Source organism: Fringilla coelebs (assembly GCF_963513975.1).
Source record: "Fringilla coelebs genome assembly, chromosome: 4".
Taxonomy (NCBI): Eukaryota; Metazoa; Chordata; class Aves; order Passeriformes; family Fringillidae; genus Fringilla; species Fringilla coelebs.
Genome location: NC_140032.1, coordinates 36,806,976 through 36,830,054, shown reverse-complemented (window position 1 = coordinate 36,830,054; position 23,079 = coordinate 36,806,976). Strand labels below are relative to the sequence as shown.

The window sequence follows — 23,079 nt, the reverse complement described above, 5'->3', positions numbered from 1 at the left end:
CTGCCAAATAGCTGTTTTCTGCTTTTACTGGACTTACATCTCCACCTACTGGCTGATTCAACAAAGTCCCTTTCAAATACTAGTTAAAATGAAGTCGAAGTAGTGGTTTTGCCTGTAAAAGCTTTTCTTATTCATTTATAGACACATTTTTCAGGTGAGGTTTGTTTGAAGTTGCTTGGCCACCTATAATATGTGAACTATATAATGAAGCCACTGATTTTAAATTCGTTGACCTATGCATATTAGCTTTGGTCTTAATAATGAAAATATGACAGAATTTTTAAATCAGGAAAAAATATCTATCTATCTATCTTTCAGTGGAAATACATGAGTACATCCAAGAGCCAAGTACACAGTATACCTATACAAAGTTATTCCTGTATAACTCAATAAAGATTAATAGCGTAAGAAGAATTATAGCAGTAGAGAAATAATTTCTAAAAGGGAAAACAGAAAAATGTGTTGTAGCAGAGCACTCAGATGACCCATCAGGTGATTATCAGTATTATTGCTGCATCCAGAAGGGAAAAAAAAGGCAAAGGAAAAAAAAATCCTAATGTCAGTTTAGAATTTTTTGGTAACAAAAAATTCAAAGTCAAGGTGGACTGACAGTGAGAATTTCTTTCAGAACAGTGTCATCCATTGGTAGCAGTAGAGGAAGAGAACAGCTATTTGTAGAAGCTGATGATCATAGATAACAATGACCCTCCACTGTGATAACAGCTGTGAAAAGGACAAATGCAATCCTGGAACTTATTTTGCCTGTAGCCTTTGGCGTTGGTTACAAAATATTTCCAAATGCCAGCTGACCCTACTCCTTTTCCTCAGAAGTCAGGATATCTCCTTGCACCCTCAGGTGGGTTCTGTCTGTTCTTCTCTTGTCTTTGAGATGCTGCAACTTCACCCCATTTCCGGAGGGAGAAGGTGAGAACATTAAACAAACACAAAATGAGAGCGCAGGGTGTTTTTTCATACCTTGGTTTTCTCCAAAGATTTTGATTTCTCATTCTTTACGATGGGACATTCCCCTGTGAAAGCTGATGTCATGTCCTGTCTACCACCACTTTAAAACCTTTTGACTGGCATTTCTGCTTATTTTCTGTTAAATTAGCAAGTTTGTGGCTTCAGAAAGCTTCCTACTAAAAATGCATTGGTAAAATCTTACCTGTTGCGAGGAACCTTAAGTACACAATCTGCCTAGTGGTCATATAAAGAATAAATAAACTACAGTGCATGGTGAAAGTAGAGATCTGCTGCTTGGGCTGAGTAATAGTAACTCACACACACCCCATTAATTTTATGGAAGTTAATTTAGATCTAGATACCACATCAGGTGCATCTAGAAAAAAGTCATATGAGCCACTTAGAATTAAATATATTTTTCTGTAGAAGTTTGTGTTAAGCAGTGTTAGAGTTCAGATGCTAAAGGATGTAGGTTTCTTTTCCTTTTTTTTTTTTTCTCTGAGCCCTTTCTTCAAATACTTACAAGAATAACTCAAAATAGGAGCATGCCCAGAAAGAAAAAGTGGCTATTACCCAGCTGGAACAGAAATATTCCAAAAATGTGGAAGATAACTGAAAGAAAATTGAAAAACACTTTGCTTTGTATCTGAAAGCAACAGGCACCAGCAGAAACCTTGAGACAATCTCTGTAGTTCTCAACATAGCTGATTTTTGAATGCTTTCATTTGACTGAAATGGAAGAATAATTTATGCAACTTAAATGAATGTGTGAGTTTCTGCATGTTTCTGCATGACATTCCAGACATAAGAAATAAAAAATACCCCAAAAGAAGGGGTAGAAGCAGAAAGATGTGGAGTTCAACCCATAAAGCAGGAACACCAGCCGGACTGGACGGCTTCCTGCAGCTTGACAGCAGCAGAGATAATGCCTCAGTTCTCTGACAATACTGGTCATTCTGGAAATTAATTGAACATACCAAAGCAGTCAGGCTGTTTAAAAATATTTGATCTGCCAGATGATTCCTGGTCTGTTGGTAAAGAGAGCTCACATCCTGTTTCAGTCTTTACTTCCTTGGCCTTTTGCAGCCTCTTTTCATCAAAGACAAGCTCCATGTTCCGCTGGTGGTTCTGGCACAGCTCTATGTTTATTTTCACATCTCCATTTTGAAAAGCGCAGGCCAGATTTGTATGCATCATACTGCATGCAATCCTCAGCACCTGAGCTATATCTGCTGGAAAGATCTTTAGTGATAGATCTTAAAGTTGTGTTTGACCTTTCCAGAGCTTATCTGTTTCTTGTTTCTTCCATCCCTGAGCAATCCGACCTTGCGTATCTCAGATACCTGGGGCAGCTATTCTTGCAAATACTCAATTGATCCAATTGTTGCTCTGACAAAGTAAAGGGCTCAAGGTGTATGGAAGAGCAGCGAGATGAGATGTACTTGAAAGATTCCCTGAGAACTTTGATGTCGCTTTTCCAATACTTGAATCCATTTTCATTCAATAAGCACTGTCCTTTTTTTTTCACTTCCATTTCTAATGAAGCCTGAAATTAACATAGCTTTTTAGTTTCCTTTCCTATTTGCAAAGACATCATTGATGTTGTTGCAAATAAGAAAGGAAACTAAAAACTTATGTTACAATAACTAGGAATAGTTATTGTAAAGCTAGAGGCAGAAGTCAAAAGTATTTTGGATCCTGTATGTTGGGAAGAGGAATGTTTTGAGTTATTCGGTCTATCCCAATGTAACTAACATTTAACATCTCTACATTTAAACTACAGTTTGTCTGGGGGAGAGGTAGTCCATGTGAATCTTAGTTAAAACCTATTTTGAACTCCTCGGTGTCATCACCCTACCTTAACAGAGATGCTCTTTTATTAAAAAGCTGATGTGAATGCACTATTTATTGGAGGGGGGGGATTTCATTTTTGTATTGTGATTTGCATGTGCAGTAGCATTAAAAAACTCCTGCATTTTAAGGGAAGAACTATAGCAGTTGATAATTCTGAAATTCCTGAAACCCACAGATGAGCATATGCTACTGGTGAGCAAGGTTTTAGTGAGCAGATTTAGCAAGGGATTCTTACAGGGATGATTAGCATTTTGATATTCAAAATGCACCCTGAAATTTTTGGTGTCTTGTATATTTTCTGTTTGTGTAAATAAACTTGGTGTTAGCTGTAAGTCAGTGCCTGTTAATAATTACATTGGACAATTCTGCCTTTCTGAGCCTTTTTGTGTCTCTCTGGGTTTTGTCCCTGTAAAAGTAATGTTAACACTGTGCACTTCCTTCCAGAGATATAATAGTGATGGGAAAAGGAAACTTAGGGCTCCATCATCTATTTTTCAAAGTTAGGTAATTCAGTCTGAAGAATGCAGTGTTTTTGAGAGCCTCTTGTTGGGACACAGAAGATCTGTAGATGAGAACAATAGCTGGAGCAGTAGAGGCTCATCACAGTGCCAGGGGCAGGGCTGGTCACTGACATGCTGTCAGATTTGTTAGCTGAAACACATCCTTGGGGATTTTCATGACAGCTTTCCTTTCTGCACATTGATAGTCCTTATTTCTGAATTATTCAGCATTGCTGCTGCTTAGCCAGAGAGTGTCTCTGGAGCATAATTAGCTAAGCAATGGGTAAAAACAGGAAAAAAGAAATGTCCCAATTATATAGTCATTGTTTTGTGAGTACTTGAATAGCAAAAATACCAGTTCACAGGAACCTGCAAGCCAGGGCTGGAAAACTCTGGAAAAGATACCCTAGCCTCAGTCAAATTAATACCAAAACTCCTATGGTATGAAACAGGGCAAAAGTTAAACCTTTCAAGGCATGTAAAGACAGACAGACACAAACTAAAGCTGATATATGACCTATCCTACATCTACCTCATTTCTAAAAGAAACAGAAGGACAGTCCCTTTCTCCATGTGTTAAATACTTTGGTTGTTCTTTTTCCATTCCTTACCTTTTTTGGAAATTGAAATTAATTTCGTTTTTACCAAGATAATAATGAGAATATTTGGCTAGTGTTTCATCTGCTACTCTTACTGCTGGAGCTGTGTTTTGCTAAAAAAAGAATGATGTGTCAGGATGGGAGCTTGGTACATTTTGGTAAGTGTCTAGGTGCTTTAATGTTTTTCTCATGGTCATTCAGAGTATTCCCATCAGGTTTCCCTTCAATAAAAGTAGGCTGCTTCAGTTTGAAGAGTGCTGTCTTTCTTGACAATGATTGGGACTCTCTAATCCATGGCAAAAGTTACTGTGAGGTGTGCAGAATATGTAACCTCTGTCTTTGCCATGACTGAGGTACATGGGAGAAAGAGGCATTCCTGCTGGTCCTTGGTCAGTGCCAAGTGACCCACTTTGGCTTTTCCTTTGGAGCACAGATGTTTGTGTCAGGTGGCTGCTGGCTAAAATGAAGCCTTGAAATCTCTGAAAAAACAATGAACACACTTCTTAGGATTGAAACAAAATTTTAAGAAATGAAGTGAGAAAATTATTTTTTTAATTCCATGTGCATTTAATTAAAATTACTTCTTGTTTCTTTGGCCTTTCACGAGGAGCTTTTAAAGAGGGTCTTTCTTAAAAGCTTTTATTTGCATAAGTTTGCATGTTATGAAAGCATCCTACTGAAGCAGAAAGATATTAATACTGAATTTTATAGATGAAGCACTGAAGAAGTGACTTACTGTAGAGCCTAAAAAACAGGAGTGTCCACAGAGGACACTGTTGAGATCAAATTTTTCTACCATATCTTAGGCCTTCTTCCCCCATTTTCTCCAGCTGTTAGCTTTCTTTATAACTTAATTTAAATTAGTTAATTAGCTCTTTGGCAGAAATAATTTTTAAAAACCAAGCATTTCCTAAAATGTTGTGGACATATAGTTGTCATGTGTATAAATTTAAGTAAATAACACAAAAATAAATGTCACCAATATTTAATGGCAACTAGAATCTCTTTCACTTGGTCTTCAGCTGATAGATACAGTTTTATTATCTTAAAAAGTGGTGGAAAATACATTTCAGTTCTCTGTTTGCAGGCCTTATGGGAAAGCAAATGGCCAACAGGATATTTACACTGGAGCAAGGAGAAAGAGCAGTATCATACCAGGTGACTCGGTTGGCTGGTTGCAACAAAAACAGTTCAAATATGGAACTTCTGATCCCTGAAGATAAATTTCAAACCACTATTAATGAAATAATTTTAAGTGGAAAAGGTGGACAGAGAAAAACGCATGCAAATATTTGATAAGCCTAAGAAATAAGCTGATTTTAACAAGGAAAGTGATTTGAATTTGAGATTTCTGAATGTAAATGTCAGTGTTATTGCAAAGAAATGAGAAGAATCAGAAACTCTGGCATCAAGTCAAATGTTTTGTTAGAGTTCTTATGTTTTATCGTTGTCAGATGTAAGCTTGATGCCTGAGTAAAACATCCTGCAGGACAGATTTAAAGCCAAATTAGCCAGCCATCCATATTAATTACCTGCAGGATGATGTCAGAGTTGGCTCCAGGCACACCCCAGCTGGTGCTCTCCAAATGAAATAATCAATCAGAGTGCACCTTGCAGACACACTTTCCTGCCCTGAAGGCAGGGTTACCACACCTGATAGGAACCACAACAAGCAGAGGAGGTGAGCTGGGAAAGGTTGTTTGAGATGAAGGTTGTGTTCTCTGTGGCTTCCCCAGATTCTTCCAGAACTGGAGTGATTGTGTGACTCTGATTTCAACACCCAGAAACCTGCAGGTCTGGGGCATCATTGCAGGTGCCTATGTTATTCCTGGGAAAAGGTGGGCATGTTCCTCTGGGTCTCAGAATTCAGCACGCTCTCAGGAGCTCTCTGCCATGTACAGCAGATGGAGGGATTGCCCCAGTGATTTGTAAACCTGATCTAGTGTGAGGAGGAGGATTTGTGTGGGGTGCAATGTTAGATATGCTTGCTAAGAAGTTTTGGGATGGGCAAGAGACAGGTTTATTGACTCACTCTGGATGAGGGAAGGAGGGAAAAGAAAAGGATAATAGATACTATGGAATACTTTATCTGTGTTTAAGCCACCTAATTCAGGAGTGGTTATGGTGGCATTGGGTTGATGGTTAGACTAGGTGATCATGAAGGGCTCTTCCAACCTTGCTGATTGTGTGATTTTGTAATCATGAAGCACATAATGCTTTCTTTGATCATTGTCTCAGTCCCTCTGGGAGCCTCTCAGGAACCCCTGCAGTCAGCCGTGTCAGGGTTGCTTCCCCTTTGTGAATCAAAAATTTGTAAAAAGATACTAAATGCTGTACTTTAAGTTATCTAAAATGTAGTAAAAAAAAATAATACAGGCTTGTCAGGAAGTGACCTGTCACAGAACTGTAGTTTCCTTCTTTGATAGGGGATGTGATGCCGTGAAACACAGGGCTAGCATGAGCTCCCTGTCCCCTGGTCTGAGAGGATACCCCTGCTGTGGGACAGTCTCGCACACTGGTGGCTTGGTGCTGCCTCCTGGGCTTTACAGAACCCACCTCCAGCAGCCATGTAAACTCAACAAAACCCACTGCACTCAGAAAAATTGACTTGTTTTCTAGAGCTTGAGTGAATTCAGCAGTTTGAGGAAGATAAAGCTGTTGTTCTCTGGGGATAAGACCACACACCTGCAGGCTATAGCAGGGAGGCTTAGAGGAGTGAGCAGGGAGTTCTCTCCCTTTGGGAGCAGCAAGACAGGAGATACCTTTAGCAGTATTAGGAACTTGGCTATTTAAACTAATAGGGAAGCAGTCAATGTGACCTCCATTCCAAGGCTTTTGCTGTTGCCATTATTGCTTTCTCCTAAAGCTGGTACAGTGTGGGTGCACCTTTATCATCTTTATTTTTCAGCAGATGACCACAACAGGCTGCAAAGTTGCTGTCAAAGAGTAGCTCTGAATGGTTTGATGTAAAACTGTGAGATTGTCTCAAATATTGGTGCAGGTCCCTGAGGGAAATGGCTCTACAGAACCACACATCCTAGTTGAGTGTCTTCATTAATTATGTGAATTACAAATTCAGGGGCTTACAAATCTTTGAGAAGATAGTCAAAATGCACTGCTGTTTGGTCCTGGCAAATTGAAGAAATAATTGGAAGGAACTAATGTGAAATTCAGCACTAGAAAGCAAAGAGTGCCACTGCTGAGGAGAAATTTAAAGCATAAATGCAAATAGCTAGTTAGCACTGGGACAGGAAAGGATGAAGGTGTTATATTGTTAAATAAAGTTCCATTTTCATCGTGTCATGTGTTAACATCCATAAAAGTTGCAGGAAGATATTCCAGTTTGCACATCTGTCGTGGACACATTGCCATGTCCAGATTTGACCACCATATCTGGGAACCATGGAATAGTCATTTGGACACTCCAGAGGAACTTCAGAGCGGACTGAGAGAGGGAGGACATTGTATCTTTGTGATATGCAAAAAGTAATTAAACAAAGAATGGTGTTGAGTTGTTCCAATGGAGACTGGGGCAGGTTTTTCACAGTTGTAGCATTGTTCTCCCTTTGAAGTTTGTGTCAGGCAAAGGCAGTCTGTGACATGATAAAGGAGAAAACTTTGGCTGAAGTTCATCAGCCGTTAATATTTTACAGAGGATTCTATAAAACTTCAGTGGCAGAGGTGGTTTACTTGTGTACAGTTAAATTTTTTGCTATGAAAATTTCTTTTCCACAAAGAAAAGTGCTTAGTGATTTGCTGAACTCTCCAGCTCAGTCAAGGGACTTAATTTAGTAACTGAGATGGAGGGAGGAGTATTTTTACTTCACTGATGTACTTCATTTATGGATTTGTTTCCTAAGAGAGAAACAATAATGAAATCTTTTGTGATAAAGTCAGTTTGCAAGGCTTACAATAACAGGGAATGTTTAACTTGAAAAGGTTTTATTTTAAGATTTATAATACTGTAAAGCAATTCAAAGAAGAATGCAAACAATATATTCAAAGTTAACATTTGGGTCATGTGTGAAATAATATTTCAAAAAAATTGTTTTCACTGTAGGCTCCTCTGTAATAGCACTAAAAATGTATTATAGGTCAGTATAAAGGCTCAGCTAGAGTGGTTTAGTGACTGGGGAAGGACCTTCTCATGTATCAGTTTCTAAACAAACATCTTTTTTGCAAGAACTGATATTTCAAAGGATTATTTACATCAGCAGACAAGACATGCACTTCCTGAAAATGGATTATTTCTGTGTTGTACTCCTTACTGCAATAGATCGTATGCTGACTTCTTATTAGAAAATATATTTAAAAGATCTTCTATTAGTCTCCACCTAGAGTACAAATTAGCTGTGCTTCTTCGCTAGAACTGTAGCTGGGAAACTGAGCTCAAAACCTTTCATGCGAGGAAAAAAATGTTCTTGATTATATTCCTTTCTCCGAAAGAGGAACTTTTTATTACATACATTATTTGTCAAGGATATGATACATATTTCTAGCTGCATACTTGGCTGTTGGCTTTTGTCTTGATAATGAAATACATACACACATGCTCTGAATGGATCATGACAGTGGGGTGAACTTCATTATTCCACAGAGAGGTGAAGGAATATTGGCTCGCTTGTGTGGTGTTCATCATGTGGACACCATTGCTCATGGCAACGGGAGTTTGTGGGGAATGACATTATTCATTTGGAGTTTTGCCTGGCAGCCATCCCTATTGTTTGTGCAGAGCAAATAATGGGATGATCTTGAAGGACTACCAGGACTACATACATGGATCTTGTGCTCACGTCAGCTGTGAAATTTCAGAGTTGTTCAATTTACTGAAACAAAAATAGGAAGATTTTTTTTCCCTGTCTCCTAATTTTCTTCTTAGTCATCACTTCAGATAACACCTGTCTGTAATTAGAGTCTGTCCTACAGCAGACAGAGTGTGTCTTTGAAAACCCCAAACAGGTGGTGCATCTCTTGCATCCATTTCTCTCTGATTTATTAAATCCTCCAGAAAGTGGAATTGTCTCAAGGTGAATCCCTTCCCTGTGATGAAGGAAGAAGAAGGTTGCTTTTTTTGTTGTTTCTGCACGGGGATTTGGTGTATGCTGAGTTTTCTCCTTGGAAAACACAGGTGTATAAACCACTCCTAGATTAATGGCAAGGTATGTAAAGGGTATTGGTACAGACAGGGTGATGTATGGAGGAAGAAAACTGCTAATGCAGAGCATGCTGTGTCAGATTTGCTTGAAGCTGTTCTTCCTGCTCTGGAAAGAGAAGCAATGAAGACAAAATGCTGACCTCTGTGAAGCTCATTCTTCTTCTCAGAAAATGTACTTAGTCTTTCTTTCTTGCTATTATTCTTTGTCAAGAAATTGTACCTTCCAGGCAGAGCAGATTTCAGCCTCCAGGAATAGTTGCACCAGCAAATGATTGAAAGATATTGTCAGAAATCCACTTCACCTAAGCCCAAAACACTGGTTAGTTGTGACCATTTCACTTTTCTGCCTCTGTGGAGAGATTAAGCCTCATCATTAATAAAAAAAACTAAGTAATGAATGGAGTTCTTTTAGTAAAACTTGAAAGCAGATTTTTTCTCTTTGGCTTGTTTGCTTTCCCACTTGCTCCTAATATTAATTGTTAATGGGATAACATCCTGTGTAATTATGGTGGAAGCATGGTTCTGCTTTTAAGTATAGTTATGAGGAGAAAATATTCATAGTGTTCTGTTTCACTTTATCTTCATTTATAAGTGTAGCATTTAGCAGAATAGCATCCTATGTATAGCCTCAGAATTAAAGCTTTAAATGCAACTCTGTCAATGCTAATGATTTCAGTCTTTGACCTGCAGTTTGGTGTTTCATAATGTACTTATTTGTGTTTTGCAATTTGTATTTTAATTGCCTGTCGAAGAAGGTTCGTGCATAACATTCTTCCTTTAAATCTTTCATTGGTTTTTTTTTTTTTTTCCTTGTCAGCAGAACATGGCTGAATGTTACAGCAGCAGCTTTACAGCCATAACTCTCCAGTCTTACTGCTGGTAATGACAGCCAACAATTTACTGAGTGTGTTAAGCTAGGTTTTGTGTTGTTGTACAGCTGAAGTTTTTAGGAAAATATTTTCACAAATGAAGGACAACAAATGTCAGACTGACCTAATTACTGTTCTCCTCTACACTTGCTATGGGCTTTTTTCTCTTCTGCTAGCTGGAGATGATGGTTTGAAAATGTTTTCTCTAGCAAAACATTCAAATGTATTATCTTGGTCTTTATGGCATCATAGTTCTCCTTTCTGCTTAGCTGGTAGTGAGGGATTATTTTTGTTTGTAACAGTGTCAGGAGTGAAACCTGCTGGTGAGCTCCATGCTCCTCAGTTCACACCAGCTGCAGAGAAAAGCATCCCCTGAGAGTTTTCCAGGGAACCTGGCAATAAAAGTTTCCTAGGCAGGGAGTTGGGGAACAAGCTATAGGATAGGGTTGAAGCCAGGTATTCAGGAGAATCAGATCAAGAGATCAAAAAGAAAGTTTTTAGTGACAGTACAGACACAGTACAGATTTCTGTCCTTTGGAGGTGTACAGATTTTATTCAGTCAGCATAATCTGTGCTGACCCTGGCCACCAGATAACCGATGACAATCTCAAAGATTAAGGGTAGATTACTGCAGCATAAACAGAGGTGGTGTAAGTATCTGTGGGGCTGAAATAGTGTCCCATGGTGAGAAGTTTTGGCCAGATGGAGAAGTTTGTCTCCTTGGGGGAAATAGGGCTGAGGCCTGAAGCCCATCTGTGTGCTGGCAGCAAGTCGGGGTTGGCAGCAGCACCTGAGCCTGTCACTGAGATTCAATTCACGACCCCAGGGACAGCCTCCACCTTTGAGGCCAAGAAACTGGGGAAGAGTGAGGGCTCAAGGCCTTAAAGTGGACCCTGAGTCATCTTTGAATCTGCATTTGAATTATGTCTCAGAGGAGCTAAGGAACCCGATGAATGAGAAGCACTGAGCACTGTTGGTGTAGTCTGTAAAATGGTAACAGTATTACCAATTCCTCCTGTGAATACCATCTACTTAATGAGACATCTGTCAGCAATGATCTAGGTGATATAGACCCCATTTGTTTGAGGTGGTGGATGTGGCCAATGATGGAGATCAAGTGAAATTACAGTTCCAGTGGGGTCAGTAGCTGCTATTTCTGACAAAGATGTTTTTGATTGTTTGTGATTAAGGATTTGCTTTTTCCATTGTGATTTTTGTGTTGGTTTTTGATCGGTTTGCACATGGTTCTTTTGTGACCTCTTAAAAATAAAGCCTATCTAGGTTAGATTAGCTTGGCTGGTTGGAGCACATTGGTAATAATGCCAAGGTTGTGGGTTTGATCCCTCTACTGGCCATTTACCTGTGGACCCCTTTCAATCCAGATAATTCTGTGGCCTTCTCAGCACTTAAAAGAATTCTTATTACCTTCCTGCCAGTTCAGGATTTGGTACACATTTTTTTGGGCTTTCTAATGTAATTCTGAAGTAATAGGATTGTCTCTAGAGCATTTTTTTTTAATTATTTGGGCCTTGATTGCCCAAATCAATTTCTCCAAATCTTGAGATGTTTCTTAAAACAACCATAACACTTTTTTCCCCCATATATTATTAGTCTAGATAAATGCAAAAGAATACTTTTTTCTGGAAGCAAGTTTTCTGGAGCAGGAGTCTTGGGATTTGAGTTAATGCAGTTAGATTGCTTAAATGTTATTTTTTTCAGTTCTCTATTTTTTCTCGCAGTATTTTCCTTATAGATATCTACAGGTTAGGGTGACCCCTCTTGATCCATATGCTGTTACATGGCAGGCAGTGGGACAGTGCTGGCACAAGAGTATCTGGGCTGTGTGAGCATCTGGATCCAGGAGGGAAAAAGCTTGCAAGGCAGCTGCAGTCTCTGTTGGTGAGTCACCTAAAAGCCAGCAATGTACCCTGAGGCTGTATCATCTCCCATTATCCTGCTTTTGAATTACTCCCAAAGGTGCTAGCTGTTCTTAGAAATGTATCCTATACAGCTAGAAGATGATTTCAGTGTGCAGCCTCCTCGGGTGGATTGCCTCACTTGCACTGTGTGGGGATTCTCGTTCCCAACTCTGAGATCAGTATGGTTTGCGCAGCAGTTTCTGCTATGGCCAGTGTAAATTAGCAGAGCTCCATGGCAAACTGATTAGCTGTATTTGCCTTCAAAGTCAGGTGCAGAGTTCACATACTTAGCTTGATTTCACTGCAATTGATAATAAACCAGGAAGGTTCATTTCTCTGGTTTTCCACAGCCTGTCCATCTTTGCAACTTCAAATTAAAAGTAGATGCTATCGTGGGATAATCGAGTGCCCAACCTCATCAGTTTTCAGCTCCTTCGCGCTCCATTGGGAAGTACTTTCCAGTGTTTTTTCTGTCAGTTCTGTACTTGAAAAGCTGCTTTCAGTGCTTCACAGTTTTTACAAGAAAATATTCTTGTGCCTCTGGTGCAGACGAGGAGAAATCTAATGCCTGGATCCCCATTACCCTCCATAACAGGGTAACACAGCAAATTACAGAGCTTTAATAAATGGCAGTGATGCATCTAAGAGAACATTTCCAGGATCCCAGAATACCTTTGGCTGCATATTAGCCTCTTCAGGCATAATTTTTTTTTTGCCTTTTTAAAACTTAGCATTCATGAAATCTTTGACCACTGGCAAATGGATGAGCTGCTTTTTGTAGCAATGACACAGCTACAAAAGCTGTGCCAAGCTCCAGCCTTTCCCCCTCCAACCTCTCCCCCTGTCAGTGTGGAATCTTTTCAGGCTTCTGCATTAATCCCCAAAGACAGACATAAATGAAATATTAAAATTACCTTTTGTCCCCGCTTCTCTGCTTGTGTTTGAAGCAGGGTTTGTGCATAAGGGTGGAGTGGGGGCACTTGCTGACAGCACTGTGGAAGAACTGATCAAAGGAATAACATTCATGCAGATCCTAGCTCCATGGCAGATCACAGCCATATCATTAACTGTGTGTCTCATCCAGTTAGCCTAGTGTGAGAGCTCTGTCTGCTTGAGTCAGAGTCACCAGGGGCAGTCTGGGGACCCTGAAGAAAAGCCAATTTCATCAGGATGCTAGGCAGCAGTACTTTTCAAGACTTTGCTAAAAAATCAGGAGAAGGTTATTATAACTATACTTCCACTTATTCAAAATCTTTCCAACTCAGAAATGTTCTGGAGATGACCTTCACTAACTATTCGGTCTGATCTGGTGTGTGAACATTGGCAGGAACAGAAAAGAAAAACCACTGAAACTCCAGGTGCTTTAATACTAACCCTTCTCATTGGCCCACCTGAACCAATCTGGTGTTGCACAAACAAAGCCAGAGCCTGAAATACTGCAGGACATCCAGAACAAGCAAAAGCTTCTCTTTTGTGTGGAGGTTATGGTGGTGATTGCAATTCAGCTGCCTTGCTGGTCTTTTTTCCCAGTCCCCAACTGCTAAAAATATGCACATGGGGCTATACAGTAACATGTAGTGTATTTATCAGAAGGGCTTCTTTTCCTCACTGGTTATTCTTAAAACCACCCAAGCTGCTGGGTGTACTCCTTATGTATCAAGCTATTTTTGGTGGGCTGTCATGTCTTTAAATCCACTTTAATCTGTAATAAGTGCATAATGTTTTAGAGTTGAAGAAAACATAGGGCTATAGTAATCCAAATAACTTAGTCAAAATCATCTGTAACTTTTAACAGCAGACTCCTAACTGATTTGATTTGTAATCTAGGAATCTGCCTTGGGAGGACAGAGTCTGAATTAAAGAACTATTTTGAAAATAAGAACCTATTTTCAGGCCAGTGGTGATATTTCAAAAGGAAATATCTTCAATGAAATTGAAAATTTCTCCTTGAGTTTAAACTTTGCTTATGATGCTATACTAGGCTTAATTAAATCAATAAAGCAAAAGTAAGCCCTAGAAGATAATTTTCTGGTTTATATCTCTTTGTCTAAGGAGGGGAAGAAAACATTGGAAAGCAATTCTGTTCAGATACTGCCCCCATATGTTCTGAGAGAATTTCCTAGAAGATAGTGATGAACTGTTGTTATTCATAGAAACATAGAATCAAAGCTCAGCAAGAGCCAGGAAACCTGAAGTTCCTATTTTAGGGACAGTTGATACCATTTTACCTCCAATCTATCTTTATTTCTACGTTTAATTTTCAAAGATTATATTTTCAAGGGACAACTATGAATGCAGATAATATCCATCAATATGAAAAGGTGCTAAACTGACAGGGTTGTTCCAAATTGTGTGTAGAGGTTGTTTTTGTTTTCTCATGCAGTTCTTACTTGGCACTAACAGATTGAAGGATTTTTTGCTGCTGTTGAACCCCACGTGTCCAGGATCCATCCCTACTCATGACATGAATGTGGCTCAGCTGAGGGGCTGCTCTCAGCTCTGCTTTCTTGCTTTTGCAGCCCCCAGGCCTCAGTCTTGTGAGACTGCTTGTGTATTAGATTTGTCTCTTTAGCGTGACTTCCAGCTGTTCATTTGCTCCTCGGGTTTATCCTTCTGAACGCCGTTGCCTGCAGGACATTTCCAGAAGCTTTCATTTACTTTTACCTTCAGTATGCTCATTTGTGCTGACCCACCTGCTTAGTTTGAGTGCTGTAGATCTCCTCTAACAGTAATTCAGACAGATTTCTCTTGGATTATGAGAGGTAATTATGGGAAGGGGAAGCCTTTCCTTCAGAGTCTTCAATCTTTACCCAGTTCACCTCTTTCTTTCTCAATAATTTTCTAAGTATGAGACAAAAGGACCTCATCACCCGCATAAGGACTCATTGCTTTTTTACAATACAATTTTTTTTAATGAAGTTCAGCAATGTAGTAAGAAAAACAAGAATTTGTGATGAAATTACAGTGGAAACTTCTATAAACTAAAAGTCAAGCGCTTTTAGAGGTTTCTTTGTAGCTGACTCCCCACAGCTTTCTGGCTTGCCATTTGAAGAATGGGGTTTTATCTTAATATTTCCCAAACAAAAGTGGAGTTTAAAAACTGAATGTGATTATGGAGAGACTTGGAAGTTAAGTTTAATACAACTTGTCCACTGCCTGTTTCAGCACAATGATCATTTGAACTGGTAGTTTACATTACTGGTAGTTCAGAAAAAGGGACACTCAAGTTAAAAAAGAAAGAGTAACTGCCGTAGGCTAATGTAACAGAGACAGATTTTACGTTCTGAATGTTGATGATTTTATGAACATTGAATGGGTCATGTTGCTAGAATGGATAAAAGATAAAACAGAAATATTTAATGTAAAAGAGTTGGTGTTTTGAAAAACATTTGAAAAAACATTTTAATACATTTTAATTGTATTTGATTAGAGAATTAAGTATATATAGTATTCCACTTTTTTTTTTTTTTTTTTTTTTTTTTTTTTACTTCTTGAGAAATTCAGGAATTCAGGAAGACTTTTCAATATTCATTCCACTACTTCGACATCTTTTACTATGCACCGTATAGAAACTGTCTGTAGGTGGAACAACCCCTGAATACTTTTTTTGGTCATTTATTTTCTTAAACTACATCACTTTATTGCCATCTGATCAACTCCCCTTAATTTCAGTTTGCTTTACTTCTGCATTCACTTCCCTGAGTAGCCAAGTCTGTCACTAACATTACACATACATAAATTTTAATTTTCAGGTTTTTTCGAACTTTTATTTAGGATTAGTGTCAGCTTCTGCCATTTGCTTTGAGAAGCTTTGATGCAGTGTCAGGACTCACTGCAGACAGAACCTAGAGCAGTCACCAGTGAAACAAGGGAACAGAATTTATTCCCCCTCCTGAGGTGCCTTCATTGGTATCACTAGGGCGAAGGGACGCTTCTGGCTTAGCTAGACAATGAAATTAATTATTAAAAATGCAGAAGCCTAGCTCAAAGCTTCATTCAGTAGGTCACCAGTCATTTCTGGGGCTGCCACTGTGCCAGCAGCAACATGGCCCCTTTCCTCCTTTTCCATTACATCCCTGATGCCACAAGGTCAGTAGGACCTAATCCTGATTTCTGTTGTGGGCTATTTGCCTTGGTTTTGTATAATGTGACAGTGGGTTTGGCACTGAAGGTCAGTTTGTCTGATGTGCCCTGCATGAGATGGACTCCTCCCTCCAGCATTCATCCATCTCTGTTCAGTAGTTCAGCACAGAGCCTTCAGTCAGTGTGGGTTATCCAGAGGGGTGCAGAGTGCAATGTGTGCCATTCCTGGATTCAATTATAATGGACAAATTTCAGCTGTTTCGGGCAGGTGGTTCCTATCTGTGTACCTGCTGTGCACGTCATCCAGCACAAGTGCTTTCCCCTTTTCATTTCCCTCATTTTCATTCTGCAGGCTGTCAGAGCTTCTCTTCCCTTCTCACAAAATCCTTTAGTTCCACTATGTGTGTCACTCTTGCAGTGCAATGGTTCTAAGCCCTGCTATGCAGTTCGCTTCTTTGTAACACACCACATTTGTTTCTATTGCCAGTAGCTTCACGCTCCTTTGAAGTTCATGTCATTTTTCTCCTGCCTTGAAAATTCATAGGTGAAATTATCTCCTTCCTTCCTCTGCATGTTAATTGCAAGCAGTTATAAAAAATCTTTGCTGGCTACAGTTTGAGCTACTGCTACACTTCTTTTAGTGCAGTTTTTTGTTTGTAAGCTATCTTTTCCCATTAAGCATTTGCTTGCCTTTTTCTCAGTCTATATTTTTTTGCAAAGCAAGTTTTGTGGGGTTTTCTGCTCTAACTGAATCAAATTCTTTTTCTGTCTCAGCAGAGCTATCTTTGACCAGTTGGGTCATTTTTCAATCAGCTAGCTTTTACTTCCAATATTGTTCTTTCGTATATGTTCAGTGAGTCTGTGCAGTAGTTCTCAGGTGGAAGGATTTTTACAAATATTTTTAAGTTTAGCAACTTTACCTTTCCAGCTTTTCTGATGTTTTAGGACCCTTTGTCCTTTTAATGTTTTGACCATAAGCACTTTACAGCTTTCCACTGTAATTACTCACATAATATTATGCTATAATAGGTCAAGTCTGATTCTTTAAGCATCTGAGTAGGACATTTCATGAAAAAATTACTCTGACAAACATAGCTTTGTACTTGACATTTCTGTACAGAAGCCACTAAACAAGAGATTAATTCTTCTCCTTTGGGCTCAGTGCAGTTCTTTTATCTGTGTAAGTGATCCTATTGATACATAAGGACTTTTCATATCGGCCATGATTGCAAGACTGGATTCTTGCCTTCATATTTTGGAGACAATTTAAGCCCTGTTCAGCAGTAGCTGCTTGTGGCATGGAGTGGAATTCATGCTGTGCCAAGCACTCAGTTTCACACAGCTTATTACTAATTCCACTCTAATGAAAACCAAAAGGCCATCCTGCTTTTCCTCTTCATTGCTCTTCCTACAAAACAACAAATGTCAGAACATCTTGTGGAATAAGAATTAATGGGGCAACATTACACTCAATTTCATCACTTTTTTTTTTAAGGAAATGCAAAAATTATGGGTTTGCTGTGGTTCCAGTCATTAGGTAGTTTTGTTAATTTCAATAAATGTTCTGAACTTTCACGTCTAAAGAACAAGGGGTTTCGTTACTCAGGATTCATCACTGGAAAAATCTATCTATTCAAATATAATTTGTAAGTACTTGCCAATTATTTTGGAATTTTAAGTCTCTTGATTTTTTTATCTTCCATCTGATTTACCTGCGGCAATTGCCTTTTTTATAGGCCATTCACTGCACTGAGAGAAATGCTTAGGAAAGATATTGTATCTGTGAGAACTAGAGAAATCCTGCATTTTCTCAATGATTTCTGGGACTACATTTCTTCTGTCAGTAGCAATTTAGTTACAAGCATTCTCGTTGTAAGTCCTTCTTTATAAAAGGACATTATGTTTTGATCATTTAAAACCTGAAGTCAAAAAGGACATGTTGTAATTAGATTTACTTTGGTAGGAATTGAAAATGTATTGCAGTAGTCAGAATCCTCAGGGGAAGGTTTCTAATAAAATCTCTGTTTAATTTATTCACATGTGGAAATACAGTCAATATTGAAATATGAAATGTCAATAAAAGTAAAAAAGCATTAGCATTCGGTGTATGTTACACTGCACAGCCTTGACAGTTTGGATTTTTTTTTGCCAAGCTTTGTTTCTCAAAGCTTCTATGTGCTTTTAAAAAAAGTAATCTCTAAAGGAAAATGAAATTAGTCTGTAAGAGTCATGAAAATGGGTAGTTTAATTTTTTTTTATGCTACCATATAGAAGTGAAAGGAAAATTATCCATAATGTTTCTCATTGCCATGAATGCAAATGAAGGGATAATTTTCAAACATTCATGTGTGGGATTCACTGCCTGCCTGATGGTGGCAGAGACCACTCAGCTGTTTGCTTGCTATTTTATTGTCTCTACTGCCTTGGATAAAAGACAGCAATCTAAAAAAGTGTTAAGGCAGAGGAAATATGACAGAATATTCCATTAACATGATGTCCTCTTCAATAAACTTCTAACTTATGCATGGATTCCTGAAATATTTACCAGTCCCAAGTTCACTGCCAAATCCTAAACCAGTGGCCAAGGGGGAAGTTTTTATTTTCCAGTCAGGGCTTCCAGGATGATACCATCCGCTCCCATAGTCCCAAACAAACCACCAGCGGTAATTCAAAACAGAATGCTCCAGGATGGAATAATTTTCCCTTGGGGCTTTATTGCTACAAGACACAGGGCAGAGGACCCAGTTTCATGTCACCTCTCTGCTAAGGAAACATTGCCTGGAAGCCATCCAGGTTTCCCATAGCTTTGTCTTTTCTTCTCTCTCTGACCAGCCATCAGCATGAATGTGCTCCTTCTGGCCTCTTGCTGTAAAACTCATAAGCCTAGTGTTGATCTGCATTGAGGAATTGCATAGTTGGGTTGGACTTTGTTAAGCGTGTTGTTTCCCTCCTGATCAGCATAAATGCCTTTGTATTCCCCTTCCACCACAACTTCAAGGAATAGGTTGAAGAGAAACATTTGAATTCCGAAAGCTGACAATGTATTTACTGCATTAGAAATATGGTCTTCTTGATACTGAAAGAAAATGAAAAGAGAAAATGCTTGTTTTTCAGTACAAAATTCCTGCTTATAAATTCACAATGTTTTTGTCATTATTCTCTAACAATAGCTTTAAAACTCTCATTTCTTTTCTATATTGTCTGTGAAAAAGATTGAGTTAATTTAAGAAAATGTCACATATTTATTAATGGAATAAACAGAAACATGGGAAGCGTAGCAAATTATTTGCCTATAAGTCACATTACCACTGTGAGACACATTTGAGGAATTCTAAATGTTTAGGAAAGCAGATGTTTAACTCCCAACAGCTTCTCTTCAGCCATCCTCTTTCACCTTTCTGCTTTTCTCTAGCCAGCACATATGAGACTGAAATTAATTGAAAACTTTTGCTCACTTTCAAATGCACATTACTTCCCATGGAGTACTGAGACTCATTAAGTACTTTGGCAGTTTTCCAGACTCCCTTTCTTTCTCTGTTAGGTAGCAACAAACAGAACTTTTGGGGAGGCTATTGGTTTTTTGGCTTGTTTTTTTTAAAAAGGAGTTTGTGCATGACTATCTACCATTCTCTAGATCTACTATATTGCCTGTTTCTCATCTAGAGCCCCTCTTTGGATGAATAAAGGAAAATATTATTTGGTTACACTACTATAATCTATGTATATCTATGCCTTTCATAGCCTCACAATTCAAACAAACATTCCTACAAACACACCCAGAGGGCACACACACACACACACATGCCAAACATCTTCATTATTGTTTGTGTTGCTTTATTCAGGTCTCCTGTAATGGCTGGAGGTCTATTTGCCGTTAACCGGAAATGGTTTTGGGAGCTGGGAGGCTATGATCCAGGATTAGAAATATGGGGAGGAGAGCAGTATGAAATCTCCTTCAAGGTAAGTCATCAAGCCTCTTTATAGAATACTTCCTTGCTGGTGTTATCATGATGCTTTCATTCATCTGGTCTTCTGTCTTTTTTAGCTAAAATTGATTTAATACAATGCTTCTTTTCATTAGGAATTTCCACAGTGCCATAAGCAAATGCTCCAGAAGCCATACAATATCACACTGAGTGTAGCTCCCTCTGAAAACACGGTAGCTTACCACTGTCAAAGAATAAAGTTCCACCTTTTCCTTCTTATCAAGTCTTCTCCACTTACCTAGGCCCAGATGCTGTGTTTGTGTTTAAGTGCTGAGCTCAGTTCAACAAGCCAACAGTGAGCTAATCCAGCAAAAAAGAAAATGGAATAATTTTTCTGTCCAGATCAACAAGTTTAATCATCTCTGGGGGTAGAGTCCCCTGTAGTCACCTCAAGAAAATGGGTGGAAATAGAGAAAGTCATGGGAAGAAAGACTCCTTTCAATAGCAGTGGATCATTAGAGCAGCTCAGCTGCCATGAGCTGCTGTCTGCAGGCCAGCTTTTCCAAAGCAAACTTTTTAAAATTGCATTTAAATTATTGTAATGACATATGGGGAGTTTTCAAGCACAACCAGCCATGTTATAGTATACCTTCATATCCTGTATGTGGACATGTGTATTGAAATCAGTTACTTGGCATTTACTTGTAGAGCGGAAAGTCTTGTTACTTTTTACATGTAAGACAGGCATTGTTATTAGTTTGCTGAGGACTAACATGTCTTATTTTGAAAACTGAGTTTATTTTCCAGTAAACCCAAGGACATAAAAATTTTACCTCATGGTCTCTACATGGAAAGTTTTAAAAGGGCTTGATAGAGTTTCCTGACTTAGATTATTTGAGTCAAATCTATTTGGATAAAGCTTGGAACTGAAACTGCAATTCAAATTTAGCTCCAGGATCTTTCCAGCCTACTTCCAAACTCTGTGAGTGTAAAGCTCTTTAAATAAATATAGCATGTCAGCCATGACTAATATCAGATATCTTGCAGCTGAGTTTCAGCTGCAATTAAAACAATGCTGAGGCCATTCTGTTGAATGAAATGTACAGTGTCACCCAGCACTGGTTTTCCAGGCTGTCTTTACAGGAGTTCCAAGAACTGCAAAATGTTTTGCATTAACTGGCTTACTCTCGTGTTCCTCCTAATCATTTTTATACCTCAGGAAAATAAAACAGGAAGGAAGGGGAAACTCAATAGCTAGACTGTATGTTTAGAATATATTGATTTACCTTCTGTCCATTTAGATTGTTTCAGAGGCAAATATAAGTAGTTACTTGTATCTGTCACAATGAGCTTTGACAGGTCACCCATGATCTTATTATCTTATTTCAAATATTCCTTGTATTCATCATCAAAAAGAATATACTTGTTGTTCTCTCCACACTTTGTATAGAAACCATGGTAACACAACTGGAAATTGAGATACCAGATTGTCCCAGTGTGTTTTGTTCAAGTAAGAGTTTTGGGGTTTTTTTGGAGGCAGCTGGGGCACACTGTCTTGTTTCAGTCATATCTCTGGATCTATCTTATTAGTATATAATAACCTTAGGGTCCTTGTTCTTTCTTACTAGTGTTAAAAGAAGAAAAAAGTGGTCTTTAGAAGGGACTGCCAAATAGGAGTAAATTCCTATTGGAAGAATTTAAGAGATGCAAATTTTTTAATAAAGATTGCTGTTTGGTTTGGAATAACAAAAAATTGGAAAATAATCACAGAGGTGGAAGAGACAAACAGAAATAACTGAGGTTTATTATGTCAGAATCACTACAATCAGCTTGGGAAAGGTTTCTGCTTCAGCAGATTCTACTGTAGCTATAGATTATCTTAAAACTTATTAAATGAGGACAGGTTGGCCAGACAGTTCAATTTACCAGCTCTGTTGAGAAAACTTGGTAAGATAGTGGACTTGCAAATTGTTCCAAAGTCAGTGAAAGTCTGTGAAAAAGCCAAACAACCAGACTGGTTCAGCTTCCTTCGCTTCACTTGAGTGAATCTAGGGATGACAAAAATTTACTCTTTCTTAGAGCATCCACATCTATGCCTGTGGAAGTGTTGTCGGACAGGTGCTGTGTGTTGATACCACATCTTACTTTAATTTGCTTGGCAAATAATTATTTGGAGTACTCTGGATGGTGACACATCCACAAACTGTCTCAAAATATGACCTCTTCATTAAATAGTTTCTTATATTAAATTTTACATAAGAAAGTGTTCAGGATTTTAATTTTTGGCAACATCAGGGTCCTTTTTTTTGTTTTTTAATTAAAAAGGTGTATGACATCTTGCTGACATTACTCTTCGGTGTGTGCTAGACTTGTGAAAGCTGGCAAAGCACTGGAGCTCACCTGATTAATAGCATCTCTTCACAATAACACTATTGTGAATAACAATAACTATAGGAAAGCCACTATTCGGGAAATCCTAGATTTAAATCTGTTAGAGAGGCACAGTTTATGTAGTAATTACCACAACACAGAGTAGCAAAGCAAAACATACTAATGTCCTGTGTTTCCTGACAACCTTTGTGGTTGACCTTGGCTGTTTGCCAGGTGCCCAGCAAAGCTACTCTAACACCCCCCTCCTCATATGAGTAAGGGAAAGGAAATATAACAAAAGGCTCCTGCATCAAGTAGAGGGAGAGATCACTCACCAGTTACCATCATGGGCAAAGGTGACCTGAACTGGGGAAAAAATATTTTATTTCTGATCAAGTCAGAGTAGGGCAATGAGAAATAAACCCAAATTTTAAAACACCTTCCCCCACCCTTCCGTTCTTCTCAACTTCACTCCCTATTTTCTCCTCTTCCTCACTCTCAGGGAAATGGGAAATGGGGACTACGGTTGGTTCTACTACACAGTTCGTCATGTGTTGTCTCTGCTGCTCCTTCCTCGCCAGGGAGAGAACTCCTCACACTCTTATCCTGCTCCAGCATGAGGTCCTCCAGGGAGCAGGTCCTCTGTGATCTCTGTTCCACCATGAACCTCCCAGGGGCTGCAGGGACACAACTGTCTCACCATGGTTTTCACCACAGGCTGCAAGAGAATCTCTGCTCCAGCACCTGGAGCTCCTCCTCCCCCTCCTTCTTCCGTGACCTTGATGTCTGCAGAGCTGGTGCTCTCACATATTGTTACTCCTCTCTCTGGCTAAAGTTGCAC

At 38.9% G+C, this 23,079-nt stretch overlaps 1 protein-coding gene across 1 annotated transcript in view; it reads left to right on the top strand.

Annotated features, from left to right (window-relative positions):
• The window catches only part of GALNTL6 (polypeptide N-acetylgalactosaminyltransferase like 6), a gene marked incomplete at both ends in the record, with an annotated part of 430,944 nt that overhangs the window by 370,343 nt on the left and 37,522 nt on the right, over nucleotides 1-23,079 (top strand). The window contains one exon of the mRNA XM_084204418.1: nucleotides 19,785-19,902. Within this exon, the coding sequence (XP_084060544.1) occupies nucleotides 19,785-19,902 (118 nt within the window). The remainder of the gene's footprint in view (nucleotides 1-19,784; nucleotides 19,903-23,079) is intronic.